Below are 16,026 nucleotides of genomic sequence, written 5' to 3'. Positions count from 1 at the left end.
TCCGTATTGTTTTTGTTTTTGTTTTTTTAATTATGAAAAATAAATGAATAAAGTTGAGCTATAATGTAATGTTGTTGATCCTTATCTTGTAAGAATCAATAATTAAGTGAGCACTCGACAAAATGGCCCCCACATTTATTTGTGTCCATTTCTCCAACAGTCCAACACTGTATTTTATCTTGTAAAAAAAGAATTATACTCCGTATTTCTCAAGACTGTGTTTTTTAACTATGAGTAACATGATGAACAAATCATGAAAATATTTATTACTCATGTTATATGAATGAGATAATATGATTTTTTTGTTAAAAAAAAAAAAGAATTAGAGATTTGTGTTGGAAGTTTGTACAACTCTCATACGCAAAAACGTTTTGAGAGTTTTTGTAAAATTTTAGAATAAAAATGTGTTAAAATATGGAGATGATATTGACTTTATATTCAATACAAATTAAAATTTTTATTATTTATCTTGAAAAATACTGAAGATAAAGTCTTAAACATCATTCGATAATTTAAAATTTTCATATATATATATAATATATAATTGTGATAGAGGATAAGGTAGAAGTGGGTCCGAGTGTTGAAAAGAATGACCTACAATAATTGTTGAAGTGATGCGTACTAGATGCATCTCATGAATGTTAAAATATGTTTACAAATTATTTTTTTTATTTCAACTTATCTTCTTCTTCTTTATTTTAATGTATTGTTGTCGTATCACGGTATCAGAAAGAAAACTGTGGCCAGTAGGGCAGTCAGTGCAAGTGGTAAGAGAGTTACACCTGCAGTCTAGAAGTTGTGGGTTCAAACCTTAAGTCTTTGGGTTTGAGCCCATCAACTATGGGTAACCTAGGCTAGTTATTTCCTTGTGGTCCTTTATCGAGTGGGGTTTATCTCATTAATCAAAAAAAAAAAATTGTGTTTGATTATTATTCCACTATGCTTGACTGGAGTTAATTTTAATTCAGTTTTTTATAATATTAAATTTAATAGTAGTATACAAAATTTATATATTTAGAAACTACACTAAAAATACTACTACGTATTAAACACAAAAAAATAAATTTAAAAATAAGTAAAATATAATTAAAAAATAAACAAAGAAGAAAGAGTTGGTTTGACCAAGTAAGTAAGACAGATAAAATGGGACAGAGGGAGTAATTTTTTTTCACGTGCGTTGCGCGAATAGGATAATGCCCGATGTTTCTTTTTTAAATAAGTACTTCAAATTATATCAATACAAGATTATATAAGAGATGTTCATGCATATGTAATTGAGTGTTGAATTTGTTTATTTAAATAGGCAACTCAAAGTATATGAATGCAAGATAATATATGAGAGGTTGATTATAATTGTCACTAAATTAAATGTTTTCAATCTTGTAAAAACGTTAATCTAAACACTTAGTCTAAAAATGATAGTATAAATAAATACTACTTTTGGTGTTAAAAATTTATACATTTTAAATCATATTAATAAAGAACTACGATTTACCTTTAAAGAGAACAACTGTGATGTAGTTCAAAAAATATGATATGATATACTTATTTTAGATTCCAAGAATAAAATGTATCTTTTGAGCCAAATTCTAACTTGATTTTGGAAGGTGTATTTTGTTAGTATGTCTAACTGTGGTGGGGAATTACATCTTCATTATTTAGTTGGACTTTAAATTGGAGCTAAATATTGATTATTTAGTATGCGCAACTAATGCTGAAAAATTGTATCTTTATTTATTAGGGGTTGTTATGTCGTGGACCCAGGTCCACCTTGCAAGGTGGACCTGGGTCTACATTCACATACACTATACTCTACATTCACATGCACTATACTCTACATTCACATGCACTATACTCTACATTCACACATTATAGGATTATATGCTTAGTAACTATACTCTACATTCACATACACTATACTCTACATTCATAATTTGTAAACTCCACATTCACACATTCAAAACTCTATATTCACAAGTCCTATACTCCACATTCACACGTTCAAAACTCTATATTCACAAGTCATATACTCCACATTCACAACTTGAGAACTCCACATTCACACATTACAGGGCTACAAGTTGCTAGAACTTCTTAACTCTATTACAGATTCACACATGCATAACTCTACATTCACGATTTCTATACTCTATATTCACAATTTGAAACCTTCACATTCACACATTTCTGGGCAACTCTACGTTCACACAATCATAACTGTACATTCACGATTCCCATACTCTACATTCACACTTTGAAACCTCTACATTCACACATTTTTGGACAACTCTATATTCAGCAATATGTTTACTTTAAAAAAAAAAAAAAAAAAAAAAAAAAAAAGAAGACAAAAACGACGTAGTTTTGAATCCAGGTCCACCTTGCAAGGTGGACCTGGGTCGGTCCACAACATAATTTGCCATTTATTAGTTGATCAAATCAATTATGAGTATGTATATCATTAATTTTGTTAGGATCCACTTTACAAGATGGACCGGGTCAATAGCATAATTTGCCCATTCTAGAGGCCCTCCTCTAAGTGGGCCTAAGCAAGTCGCCCATGAGGCCATGAGTTGTTCCACTTATACTATTTTTTAACTCCTAAAAATTGATCCACCACTTTTTGTAAGTTTATTATTATTATTAGTATTATTATTATTTTATTTTTTAAATTAGGTGGTCTAAGCCTGCCCAGCATATACCCAGCGAGTTGGCTTTCCCCAGCTCACCAAATACCCAGTTTTGGTTGACAATGAGCTAGTTTGGCATGCTAACTCATTTTGACAATATTATGTTGGAGTAACAATAATTCATGGGTGTGGATGCTATGAACAATGTAAAAATAAGTGATATATTAGTTTAATTGTTAAACCTACTAGACGATATGATAATTCAAACTCGAGTGAAGATTTTTTAAGAGACTTCTTGGGTGATAGTCTGATGGGCAATTGGACCACATAAAATTGATAGTCCTAAAGAGTTCAAGTATATTAGTATTTACTATTCGTTGTATAATTTTTAAATAAAAATGGACACTTTTAGAGTTTTAGTCCATCATTTGTGACCAATGTGTAAATATAATCCTTCATTTACTCAAAATATATATTTAGTCTCCCCTTTGTTATCGAAGTAATGAAATTGATAATCATTTGACCTCTACTATTTAAGTGAGATTCTCTAGAGTTCAAACATACAAAAAAAAATCTTGACTGCACCGTCACCAGACAAATAACATAACACGGCACAGGCTCCGTTCCCGCCCGCACCGTCACCAGACAAATAACATAACACAGCACAGGCTCCGTTCCCGCCCGCACCGTCACCAGACAAATAACATAACACGGCACAGGCTCCGTTCCCGCCCGCCCGCACCGTCACCAGACAAATAACATAACACGGCACAGGCTCCGTTCCCGCCCGCTCGATTTTGTTATCCTTTATTAAAGAGTGTCTGCCTTTTTTGATACGACTTTGTAACAATATAGTATCTGTTCATAGCTACTTTCTCAAAGTACTGAAACCCACTCCCATCATCCATGTGGGAGTGTTAATCGGAACATCGGGTGCCACTAGACCACAAGGTCTTTGGCACTTTCATATACTTTTATAAATATACAAATCTACCAAATTAAATGATAAGAAGTTTGAGACTATGAAATGCTGTTCAAACAAAACATACAAAATGGAAAGAAAAAAACATATTCGATTCTCTCTTGTAGCGAAGGGAAGAGATATGGTACAATGATTCCCATAGGATTTGGTAAACACTAAACAATGTGCTGCTGCTTGCTGGATACTGAGCATACTCTACCTTTCTAAGTTCTAAGTTAGTCCAGGCAAAAGTTGTTTGATGACTTTTTTAGGGGCGTGCATAATTCTGTGAGGACTAATTAACTCACCGGACTGACAAAATTTGGCTAATTGTTTATTAATTGAAATAATTTAGTTCAATTAATAGTTAATAATTTTAAAGAATTTTAGTTAAATGGAATAAATGCTAATTTGGTTTGAAAGTGTCAACAAACTGAATTACGTGTGTATAATATAATTATTTATAGTTCATAAATTATATTATTAGACTAGTTTTTAAATTTTATTATTTATATATTAATGTAATGACTATATATATATATATATATATATATATATATATATATATATATATATATATGGTCATGTTCAGGTGTGGCCGTGCCCTTACGTGCGGCCGTGTGGTTTACACCACTCAATGTTACGAAATGCTTCACTCAATGTTATTGAGTGGTGCATTTCGTAACATTGAGTGGTGCATTTCTTAACATTGAGTGGTGTAAACCGCACGTAAGGGCGCGACCACATTTGAATAAATAAATAAATAAATATATATATATATATATATATATATATATATATATATATATTTATTTATTTATTTATTTATTTATTTATTGTGGTACAAAAATGTAAATTTATAGATTTTATTTATAAATTTTAAGTTTTAAATTGAATTAAAATATTTTAGTAATCGGTTAACCGACCAATTAAATTAAAAAAAAAACAATTCAATTAATTTGAAAATAGAAATTTCGATTCAATTAAGGTTAAAACATTTTGTAAATTTGGTTCGATTATTAACCAAATTAACATCTCTAAATTTTCTTCGTTTGAACTAGTCACAAGAAAATACCTTAAAGGCTTAGAATATTGATTGTGAGCTTTCCTTAATAATTTTAAAAATAATAATAATAAACCCTACCATTATTGATCAATGTAAAATGATTTTCTATGTTTTTAGTAGAAAAATATTTTCCTTCTCTTAATACATCGTTATTTTGATCATTTCATTAATCTCAACAACAAAACCTTATCATTATAAGATTTTGTTTGTCAAAAATTTGAAATTGTAAGAAAATTTGACAATGTCATAAGTTACTATCTTACTATAATGTCGTATAAAAGGAAAATACTACTATCTAAGCTCCCTAATTTTACTCCCAACTTTTACTTCCTCATTTAAACTTTTGATGTAGACATTTTCCTTTAGATCCACGTTATGAAGATGATTTAACAATGGTTGCCACGTACATAAGGCAAGTTGTACACTTTGCCTTATGTACCTCAATCATTATACCATGGACCCTGGTCCACCTTGCAAGATGAACTATTCATATAAAATTTATTTTTAGTACATTCAATGTTCATTTTATGAAGGTTCATTTTTAGATATACTAACAAAAAAATGAACTTTCAATAAATTAAAAATGAAAATTCAATATACTAAAAATGGACATTTATTCATGATTCACATTGCAATATGGATCATGGTCCATAGTATAATTTGCCTATATACCTCTAACAAAACACAAGATACAATTTTAGACATAGAAACCCGGGGCATTGTAAAATTGGAGATGACACTGCAGAAATACTAGACACAAAATGAATAATAACATCCCCCACAGTAACAAACTTTAACCTAAGAGTAAATATGTAGGATATTTCATACAGAAGGAATCTTGGGGGGGTAAAAGGGTGCATATACTTCTAACAGTTTAACCTAGTATCATTGGTATCTCAGAAAAAGAAATGTTTATAACATACAGGAGCAGCTAGTCAATGCGTTAGTGTTGTTTTCATCGGGCTATATATAGATCGCACCTTCATAGATGTATAGATACAATACAAAGGATTAACTGACCTTCCCACTTGGTTAAACAGCTAAATCTCTGGATTTCACTAAATTCAAATTGCCAAATATCTGTGCACAGCAAGTTACACGAACCACGTCGTTTGTCGTTTGTCATTTGTCATTCCCTTCATCACCACCGCCTCTACTCCTTTGGCTTTCGCCGGTATGCCAGAAGCTGAAGATTGAAACGAATGTTATGAGATGGGAGAATATAGGTCTCTTTTGGATTTGCAGTGTTTATACTGTAAATGCACATCTTTATAAACCTAAGATGAAGCGAAAGCAAGTGCTTACCAGGTTACATTGACTAAAGCCACAGCTCGGTTGGATTTCTTCCAATGTCTGGTGTTCTTGTAACTTGTCGAATTCGCTGTTGCAAGGCACCCCTGCGACTGATTTGGTGATGGGAACAGCCTCTGAGCTTGAAGGTTTATCAGTAGGAGGAGGCTCTTTCATTACCAACATGTCAATTTCATCGGCTTGGATTGAGGTCTGCAGCGAGACATACTGTATAGAAATGCAATCAAAATCGAGCATTGCAATGAAAAAAAAAAAAAAAAAAAAAAAAAAAAAAAANCTCAACAACAAAACCTTATCATTATAAGATTTTGTTTGTCAAAAATTTGAAATTGTAAGAAAATTTGACAATGTCATAAGTTACTATCTTACTATAATGTCGTATAAAAGGAAAATACTACTATCTAAGCTCCCTAATTTTACTCCCAACTTTTACTTCCTCATTTAAACTTTTGATGTAGACATTTTCCTTTAGATCCACGTTATGAAGATGATTTAACAATGGTTGCCACGTACATAAGGCAAGTTGTACACTTTGCCTTATGTACCTCAATCATTATACCATGGACCCTGGTCCACCTTGCAAGATGAACTATTCATATAAAATTTATTTTTAGTACATTCAATGTTCATTTTATGAAGGTTCATTTTTAGATATACTAACAAAAAAATGAACTTTCAATAAATTAAAAATGAAAATTCAATATACTAAAAATGGACATTTATTCATGATTCACATTGCAATATGGATCATGGTCCATAGTATAATTTGCCTATATACCTCTAACAAAACACAAGATACAATTTTAGACATAGAAACCCGGGGCATTGTAAAATTGGAGATGACACTGCAGAAATACTAGACACAAAATGAATAATAACATCCCCCACAGTAACAAACTTTAACCTAAGAGTAAATATGTAGGATATTTCATACAGAAGGAATCTTGGGGGGGTAAAAGGGTGCATATACTTCTAACAGTTTAACCTAGTATCATTGGTATCTCAGAAAAAGAAATGTTTATAACATACAGGAGCAGCTAGTCAATGCGTTAGTGTTGTTTTCATCGGGCTATATATAGATCGCACCTTCATAGATGTATAGATACAATACAAAGGATTAACTGACCTTCCCACTTGGTTAAACAGCTAAATCTCTGGATTTCACTAAATTCAAATTGCCAAATATCTGTGCACAGCAAGTTACACGAACCACGTCGTTTGTCGTTTGTCATTTGTCATTCCCTTCATCACCACCGCCTCTACTCCTTTGGCTTTCGCCGGTATGCCAGAAGCTGAAGATTGAAACGAATGTTATGAGATGGGAGAATATAGGTCTCTTTTGGATTTGCAGTGTTTATACTGTAAATGCACATCTTTATAAACCTAAGATGAAGCGAAAGCAAGTGCTTACCAGGTTACATTGACTAAAGCCACAGCTCGGTTGGATTTCTTCCAATGTCTGGTGTTCTTGTAACTTGTCGAATTCGCTGTTGCAAGGCACCCCTGCGACTGATTTGGTGATGGGAACAGCCTCTGAGCTTGAAGGTTTATCAGTAGGAGGAGGCTCTTTCATTACCAACATGTCAATTTCATCGGCTTGGATTGAGGTCTGCAGCGAGACATACTGTATAGAAATGCAATCAAAATCGAGCATTGCAATGAAAAAAAAAAAAAAAAAAAAGAAGAAAAGAAAAGAAGCTAGTACAAATACAATAGCAATTGTTTGTTACAAAAAAATATTTAAAAGGTTTTAGATCTGAAATATTTACTTGGATCAAATGTTTGACTGTCAAAGTGGGCCTGCAGCAAAGGTATGGTCGCTGCAAACTTGGAATATCTTCCTCGCACAAGGAGACAAGCATCAGACCAATATCAACCTGTAAAAAAACAAATAAATGAATAATTCTTTAAAAAAAAAAGGGAAATCACTCTTATTACGTAAACAAGCATACAGATCACAGAAGCTTGATTATGCAGCAAGTTTACCTTAGCATCATTTTCATTTGAATGTTGAAGAGATTCAATCAGCTTTGAGACTCTGCTACTCCTGCAAAGCCTGCCATTACGACCACCAAGACTGCTATACCTATTTTGAGTCTTTTGACTTCGCATGCCACCCTTTCCCCAGGCAAGAATTTCTGAGCTGCCAATAAGAGCTGTTGCACCAAGTGACTCTCTGTTCATTTCTGAATCATTTTCATCACAGCCTGCATTGGCACTCCCAGCTGTTGAGCCTTGGGAAAATCGACCCCCCAATCTTTTAGGCCTTTTTGGTTTGACCTCTGCACTGTGATCATCACCAGAAGACGAATCTTTGTCATCATGACCATTGGCATCCTCATCGTCATCAGATCCTTGAGGCTCGATTCGTTGGTTTCTCCGTCTCCTTAAGTTTCTGTTGCCAGATCTCCTTATAAATGCTGGTGGAGTTGCTCTTGATGTCCTTTTTCTCCCCAGTGCTTCTGTTTGCCGTCTAAGTGTCTGGGCAATTGAAGCTTGAATCTGCTGACAAAGCAGAACAACTCTAAGTTTGGAAAAATATCAAATAAAGCATGAACTATATGTTTTTAAGGCATTCAGATGGTTAATTTGGCCATTTCTAAAGATTACAATGTTCAAGACTGATACACTCATCATGCAAATACCCAGGACTTCACTACCAGTCTACCACAGAGAAGTATTTAGCTTCTTTAGTACTCCCACTTCACATTCACAAGGCCAAGCTACAAACGCAAGTGAAAAGCCCATTAGAGTGCTTAAACTATAAAGAGTTAGCAGAAATTAAACTAACCTGCTTATTACGAACCATCTCCTCTTCATGAAAAGCCAATTCCTACACAGATTAAGACAAGTATCTTCACATAATGGTTCAAAAGGAAAGACAAGAAGTTGTATGTAATACTACCTCTTCCTCATATTTATCAATATCTGGATATAATATTGCTATTAGGGCATCATAGTTTGGATCATCCCTCAAAGAACGGCGACTAGCACAGTGTGTGCGACAAGCAGGACATTCATTGTTCCTATGTCACAATTCTTCAATTAGTTCACATAACAACTGTTTGATCAGAAAATGATAAAACTAAATTAATACCCCATTCGCATAGACTTGTCAATGCATTCTCTGCAAAAACGGTGTAAGCATTCCATAACCGTTCTTGTCTTTCGAATAATGCCTGCCCATCCGCAGTGATAAGAAACATTAGCACATATAAATTGATATTTAACTTGCATATAAATGGAGGCAGAGATATGAATTAAAGAGACCTTAAGTTCTCCAAAATCCTTGCCATGAGATGTAAGGAAAACAAAAAAAAATAAAGATAAAAACAAGTACCCTCAAATAACTCATGACAACCATAATTCAATTGATCAATATGGGTTAACCTGAGCGACATCAGAGCTAATAACGTAGAAAATTAGGTGACTCAAGTAATTTTCATTTAACTTATAATAGATAAGTCTTTATAAGCAGGATGATTCATTTTGGTATCACCAGAAAAGAAACATTGAGGGACTAAATATGAAGTCACATTCTGAAAAACTATCAGCAATTGCCCCAAAAAACTAAGGGAAAAAAAAAATAAAAAAAAAAAGTATCTGGAGGTTAGCCGTAAGAGAAAACTATTTGAGATTTTGAGCATTTGAAACACTAATACTGAGATTCAGTCTTAAAGCAAGACAACCGCTGCTAATAGATTAAGCATGTATTTTTTTCCCTTCTGCTAGTTTCCACAAAACACCACCTCTTAAAGCAATTTCTACCTGGTTTCACAAAACCTTCAAACATAGCGGCGGGTGGTTCTCTTTCATTTCCTTGCATTCATTGATGGTTTTCCTTCTGAGGACATTGTTTTCAACAATTTAAGTTCCCAAGTAACCCAAGTTTAATGCAATATATGCTAATTTCATTCTCCCTTCATTGCCACTGCTCAAGAGAATCCATCATGGCTTTGAGAGGAGGTAGTGACTCAAAGGAGTTCTCTTACATGTATGATTCTGACATGAGACCAAAATACAAATAGAAAAAAGTGGATGTGCAGGACAAGCTGATTGATGAGGCCATGGGCATGGTATGTCACATAAATATATTGGGAGTCCCCTTGGCGATTATTGTTGAACAAAATCCATTTAATGTTCCTAGAACTGATTATGAAGGTTCAGAAGGAAAGAATATGTTAGATTCCTTGAGGTTAAGGCTTCACAACAGGCATCAACACCATTACTTACTTTGTTCAGTTAGGTAACCAAACCAGCTTGCCTTTTAAGTTTTAACCCTTGGGTTATTGATTTGGGGCTTCTGATTGCATAGTCAGCTTGTCCTATACCTAAGCTACCTTATAATATCTTAACAGTCTAAACTACACACATTCCACTGAGATCTGCATTGTAGCTAAACACACCTTGAGTCTGGCACAAGTTGTATCAGATTACTGCAGAGAGGTGTACAATTATATCTAGAGAGCTTGAAATAAGCTTATCTTTTAGGATATTAGTAGAGCATATTACGAAGACAGTTCGTGCACAAGATAGCATGCATACAAAAGTTGTAGCATAAACAAGTCTGTCGCATCCATCAAAAACTAAAATAAAAGAGTGTGGAAAGAAAGAATAGCAATACCTAAACATATTGGACATTGCACTTCTTTGCGTATTTCTGATAACCTCAGAGTGATAAATCTGCAAAAGAGAAATTTACTTGCAATTAGATAATGTCATCATTCATTTCAGTAACTCTATTCTCAAATGCCTTTACTCATAACAAGCTGCCACAAAAGTTTATAGTAGTAACCAGAAATGCAGAAGGGAACTTGAGGAAATTAGGAAAAGAAAGACCATTAAAAAATATACATAGAGTAATTGGAGAGATATTTTCCCTGGGGTCCACTTCATATTGTCTAGTTCAAATGTCTTTTCGGTGTTAGATGTCAACCTTTTTCATTAGCTATTAAGCATCAGCACAACAACAGCTAAACACGAAACCTTGGAAAAGGAAAGAGCAGTCATGAACATGTTTGAAGTTTGTACTCAAATGTTTTCAACTTATCTTACAACTGATGTGCTTGTGCTTGTGTTTGAGTCACTATGTAAAGCAAATACATTAACATAATTTAGAGCCTAAAAATGCTAAATATCTTTTCAAGAGAAGTTTCTATGGGATAAAACTTTTTAGATGGCATATGTCTGTTTAGAGGATCTAATTCAGAAAGATATAAGCAGTTTATTTGAATTACTCTAATTCTTCTTGGAGCATTATTGTCTTTCTTTAATAGGAAAAAAAAAGTTTGACAAAATATAATTATATAAAAAGGAAACATACAATTTAGTCAAGACAATGAGTCCTCTGGTGAAAAAGATTCAATAAATAAGAGAAAGCACAATTAAGAGAGAAAGACAGCTGTATAAACACATCAAATCATGAAAAGATCAACATAAAAAATCAAAAAAGTAAGACTGATCAAGAAGTGTAAAATGTTTTTACTTGAAAGTATATGTTATTACAAGCAGTTAAAGAAAAGTCTTCATTAATTTAGGCACAGGAACTAGAAGGATGCAAAGTTGCAATTCCATATTTCCATTCAAAATGTTAAGTGGTGCAACTTTTCATACTACAAGTTGACCTAAGCTGCAAAGCGTATGTTTGCAAACTAGTTAAAAACTGATAGGATATTAGAGCATAAATTCATCTAAGAAATCAAGGACATGCAAAAGCAAAATTGCAGCCCTTTTAATTACAGGCCTATAGTAATTTGTGATTCACTTCAGTAAGGGGCTAAGGGCCTGATACAGATTGAAAATATGCAGGGGGAGAAAGAATGGTCCTTATTGCAGGGCATAAAGATCATGTCTTGTTCTCAGAACTGGAACCAAAGCTAACACAAAGAAATGAGTTATTAAAATTAAAGAAAGACCATCAGTCAAATGATATGGTAATATTTTGAAACCCAATAAAGAATAATGTGTCCCTTCTTTTCTTTTTTTCCTCTCCTACTACCATTCTAGTTTTCACTACACCTACTAAAAGTCATAAATGCACTACCTTAAAAGTCATTAATGCACTACCTTAAAAGTCATTACTGCTCTACAATTTCTATAATTTCTCTAAGCAATTTGTAGGCCACGCTAATAAGTAAATACAAAAGTATACAAGATAACCCCCTAGAATTTTGTATTCTTACCTTAACAACAGCTTTTATGCAATTACATGCATTTCCAGCTTGATCAACCAAACAGATATTATTACATTACAATGCCTATATCTAGTATCTAAACTTCTGGGCCAATTTGGTGCTTAGACATGAACTACCTTAAATTCTATATCTTCTCCTCTTTTGCATCTTCTGTGGAGGTGGGGGAGCAAGCTTGGTGAGAGTAGGGGCATCTAAGATCCACCAAACTAGGTTGTATCAAATCAATGAATATTTTGGCTAGCCTCATCCCTACAACTAGCATATGAAAAAGACATGGGCACTTGGTCCAACACATTCAAATCTATGTTCTATCATTCTTTGTTGTTATACCCTTTTCTCAATTGCTTCTCTGGCTCAAACTATAAAGTCTCATCTAGTTGTATTTGTTATCATATTTGGATTTCCTTATTCCTCCAAAAGCAGCTAAGTTAGTGAGCAAGGTAGGTTCAAACAGAACTACCAGCTTGGATGAGTTCACAAGAATCCTATTCAATTTCAATACCAGTAAAGAGAAACACTTACCACCTGCCACCATTCAACCCCAAAGTTTAAACATATAAGAACTTAATAAGAAACAAACAGGATAAAAATCAGAGATAAACAGTATCAATCTATGATATGACTGAAACTTCCATATCAGCTTTCCAGGAAGCGTGACAAGCATGAGAAAATCAAGATGGTAGCAACTTGGTAGACCTTATGAAGCAACATGCAACCAATAAATAACTACTCACCTTAGATAAAACTGTAATGGTCAAATGGATTATTTTCCTGTTTTTTTTTGGAGATACATACAGGATATAAGCAGAAACTGAAATCTCAGGATAATTTCCTCAAAAAATAAAATAAAATAAAGGCTACACTCATTAAGAACTTATATGAACACCTTAAGCAATGCTCATGGAAACAAAACCAAATTCTGTAGCTAAACAGAGAATGTGAATCTCAAAGGGAACTATCATTGTAGATGGAGAGCCAAAGACCTTGTCTACCAGTGGCATCATCGGCTTGTGATTCTAAGTATGAGGTCACAAGTTCAATCCCCTCCCCTCCCCTCAGATGTACCCAAAAAAAACACATCACCATAGATACAAAACATCAACTACCAAATTAACAGTAACATTCATATTTGCGAACAGGCTCAGTGAAATAACGAAACCACAAACCAGACACAACAAACATGCCTCTCCACCGTACATTTAGCCGAAAAATGCATACATACACATCACAGTCCGTATAAACAGATATAAGTTAATGCATCTTTCCGCGGATGCATATGACGTGAATTATAAAGAGAAGAGGAAGTGAAAATACTCGTCTTTCTCGGCATCACTTGAAGAAGAACTTTCATCCGAATCTACAAGTCAAACACAAAAAACAAAATCGTTGAGCAAAAACCAAAGCCGCCATCGAAATTCTACACTGACACGCCAGGCATCGAGAATGAAGAGTAGATTCTACGCGTAAACATAAACCTAAGATACGTAAGTACGTACCATCTCCTTCATCGGCTTCTTCGTCGTTCTGATTCTGATTCTCGGGGTGCAAATCGTCGTCCTTCTCCTCCTCCTCCTCCGTCGTGGGCGGCGGAGATGCCTCGCGCGAACGCTTCTGTGCAGGCATTGACTCGCCAAGCTGGGAGCCGAGCTCGCCGGCAGTGGTAGCGGTGATTCGTGGTGGTGGTGGTGGAGGAGGAAAGCGAACAAGGTGTAAATATAGTGTTTCTGCCTTCGTGTTCGTAAATTTAAGTCAGAGCGGCCGCGTACAAGTCTTGAAGCAGACGGTACAGATATCCGATCGACTATTTCTTTTTGTAAGACACACGCTTTTCTATGTAGGAGTTTAATATAAATACATTATTTTATTATCAATTTCATTTTTATGATGATAATCTTTCCATCATTATACATTTGAAATTTTTTTATATATTAATAATTAATCCAAATATCCAATCAAATTTTAGTTATATCACATTTACATACAACTTTGTACAATAATTATGTTTCACCCACTAGATAACACATTCTTAGGCTAATGTAAATATGTAATTACAAATTTCATTTATGGTAGGTAGTAAGTTGAGTTTGAATTTTAAAAGTATGCCCGTATTTTCACCTATTCATCATGCCAATTTTAGTATAATATTAATAATTAATATTGTTGTGTAATATACATATACATAAAATAGCCATTAACTCATTATATATAGTTTTGTTGATTTGTATTTTTCAGCTGAATAAACAATCTATAATAAATAATAACCATACTAGAGAATATCTTTCTCATACGAGCTTGGTATTTTAAAATGTTTTAATTTTAACACTATAATAGGTTTGTGGATTTTGTCATAGTTAGATATATTAGTAAGTTAGCAAACCTTATAGCCTATGCTCTTGCTAAAACTACATGCTCGTAGTTTTGCTATGGAGTTTGGTATGTCTTCTCTCATTTGTGTATTAAAATATAAGATTTTTTTATCACAATAATATAGTTGTTTATCTTTTAAAAAATTTATAATAAAATATCAATAAATAGCTAACTACTATGTACTATGATGGGATGGCATCTCGATTACCATTCTAAATGGGTGGTCATGTGGACGAATTCTGATGATAGGAGTTTAGATTCTTTGGATTGAGAATGTTTATTTGAGAAAGTATAGAAGATAAAGAGAGTTATCAAATATATGCCACTATTTTTTTTTCTCTGAATGAATTAGCTATAATACAACACGTAAGTATGGAGTAAAATAGTTTGGTTAACGGAATGAATTTTTAGGGAATAGAAATACTATTCCATAGGGGATGGAATATGTAAGAAATATAATATGAATTATATTATATTGTCTGGTTTAGTAAATGAATAGACTTTATGAATGCTATTTCAGTCTTTGGTTGGTTTAAGTAATATAAATAGAATATAGTATATATTTAAAATACATATATACCATTATACAAAATATATAATATTATTATGATTATTTTTATTACGATGATGATTATTATTGTTGTTGTTACATAAGATTTTAAATAATATTATTCTATAGCAATTACAACATTATAAAAAATGGTGTAAATTATGAAACAAAATATTCATATAAATAACAAAAAATTTTAAAGAACATAATACTCCGTAATATTCAAAAAAAGAATAACATAATTTTTTTCATCAAAATACTCAAAAAAATCCAATGATAGTAGCAATGTTCATAAAATATAAATATGCATAGTGATTAATTGCCATCAAGTAATCTTCTAATCCACTGTACTCTTCGACTAGGATAAATACTGAGAAAAAAAAAAGTCAATTTATTAGGATGATCAGTGAGCTTTAACGATAATAAGTTCATTTCGTCTAAAGTGAAACCATCAACCTCTTTTAATGCGTGACCAAGCTTCTGAAACATATTCATATTACGGTCATATTGAAGACCATCGGGCAAGTTCTTACCAACTTCTGACATTGTATTGCTTATTAGCTTCGCAACATTAAGTATATTCTCAGCACATATCTTCATCATGACCTTTGTTTCTCTTACTTGATTTTTTTTTTCTTCCATCATTTTGTGGCTCAAGTTGTGTACTCATGAAATCGATATCATCCAAACCAACAAATGCACTATCATTTGTGTCAACTTTTATATCATTTTGTTCTTCAGGTTGTATTTCTTCAATTATGTCATATGTTGTATATGCATCTTTTCCAGTTGCACGATCTTTAGAATATATTGCAGCAGATAACTCATTATAGAACATAAAGCTTCTTGTTCTAAATGGTGTAGTTGCAACAGTTTATATATATATATATATATATATATATATATATATATATATATATATATATATATATATATATATATATATA

At 32.9% G+C, this 16,026-nt stretch overlaps 1 protein-coding gene and 1 long non-coding RNA gene across 3 annotated transcripts; both read right to left on the bottom strand.

Annotated features, from left to right (window-relative positions):
• Positions 1–5,405: 5,405 nt before the first annotated feature.
• Positions 5,406–6,185, bottom strand: LOC115996626. The gene is made up of 2 exons (XR_004093655.1): positions 5,963–6,185; positions 5,406–5,843 (listed from the first exon to the last, which is right to left on the bottom strand). It is a non-coding gene; the product is annotated as an uncharacterized LOC115996626 (long non-coding RNA).
• A 637-nt stretch (positions 6,186–6,822) lies between these two features.
• On the bottom strand, positions 6,823–13,917 carry LOC116032927 (putative E3 ubiquitin-protein ligase RING1a). Of its 2 annotated transcripts, none has more exons than XM_031275669.1 (10): positions 13,659–13,917; positions 13,477–13,519; positions 10,593–10,651; positions 9,066–9,147; positions 8,874–8,994; positions 8,760–8,801; positions 7,955–8,473; positions 7,738–7,845; positions 7,380–7,592; positions 6,823–7,260 (listed from the first exon to the last, which is right to left on the bottom strand). In XM_031275669.1, exons 1-10 carry the CDS (start codon positions 13,783–13,785, stop codon positions 7,228–7,230), a joined length of 1,347 nt encoding a protein of 448 aa, XP_031131529.1. In that variant the 5' UTR covers positions 13,786–13,917; the 3' UTR covers positions 6,823–7,227. The 2 variants fall into 2 exon arrangements, with proteins under 2 accessions (XP_031131529.1, XP_031131538.1); XM_031275678.1 differs by having other exon boundaries at positions 7,955–8,470; positions 13,659–13,914.
• Positions 13,918–16,026: the final 2,109 nt, after the last annotated feature.

This window comes from Ipomoea triloba, chromosome 1 (assembly GCF_003576645.1).
Source record: "Ipomoea triloba cultivar NCNSP0323 chromosome 1, ASM357664v1".
NCBI lineage: Eukaryota > Viridiplantae > Streptophyta > Magnoliopsida > Solanales > Convolvulaceae > Ipomoea > Ipomoea triloba.
Note: the sequence above shows the minus strand (reverse complement) of the source record. Positions and strands in the feature narration are given on the sequence as shown.

Coding starts and splice junctions, on each gene's coding strand:
- LOC116032927 (XM_031275669.1), bottom strand. CDS start 13,785: ATGCCTGCACAGAAGCGTTCGCGCGAGGCATCTCCGCCGCCCACGACG. Junction 13,520..13,658: donor AGAAGCCGATGAAGGAGATG/GTACGTACTTAC, acceptor TTTGACTTGTAG/ATTCGGATGAAAGTTCTTCT. Junction 9,148..10,592: donor GCAATGTCCAATATGTTTAG/GTATTGCTATTC, acceptor GCGGATGGGCAG/GCATTATTCGAAAGACAAGA.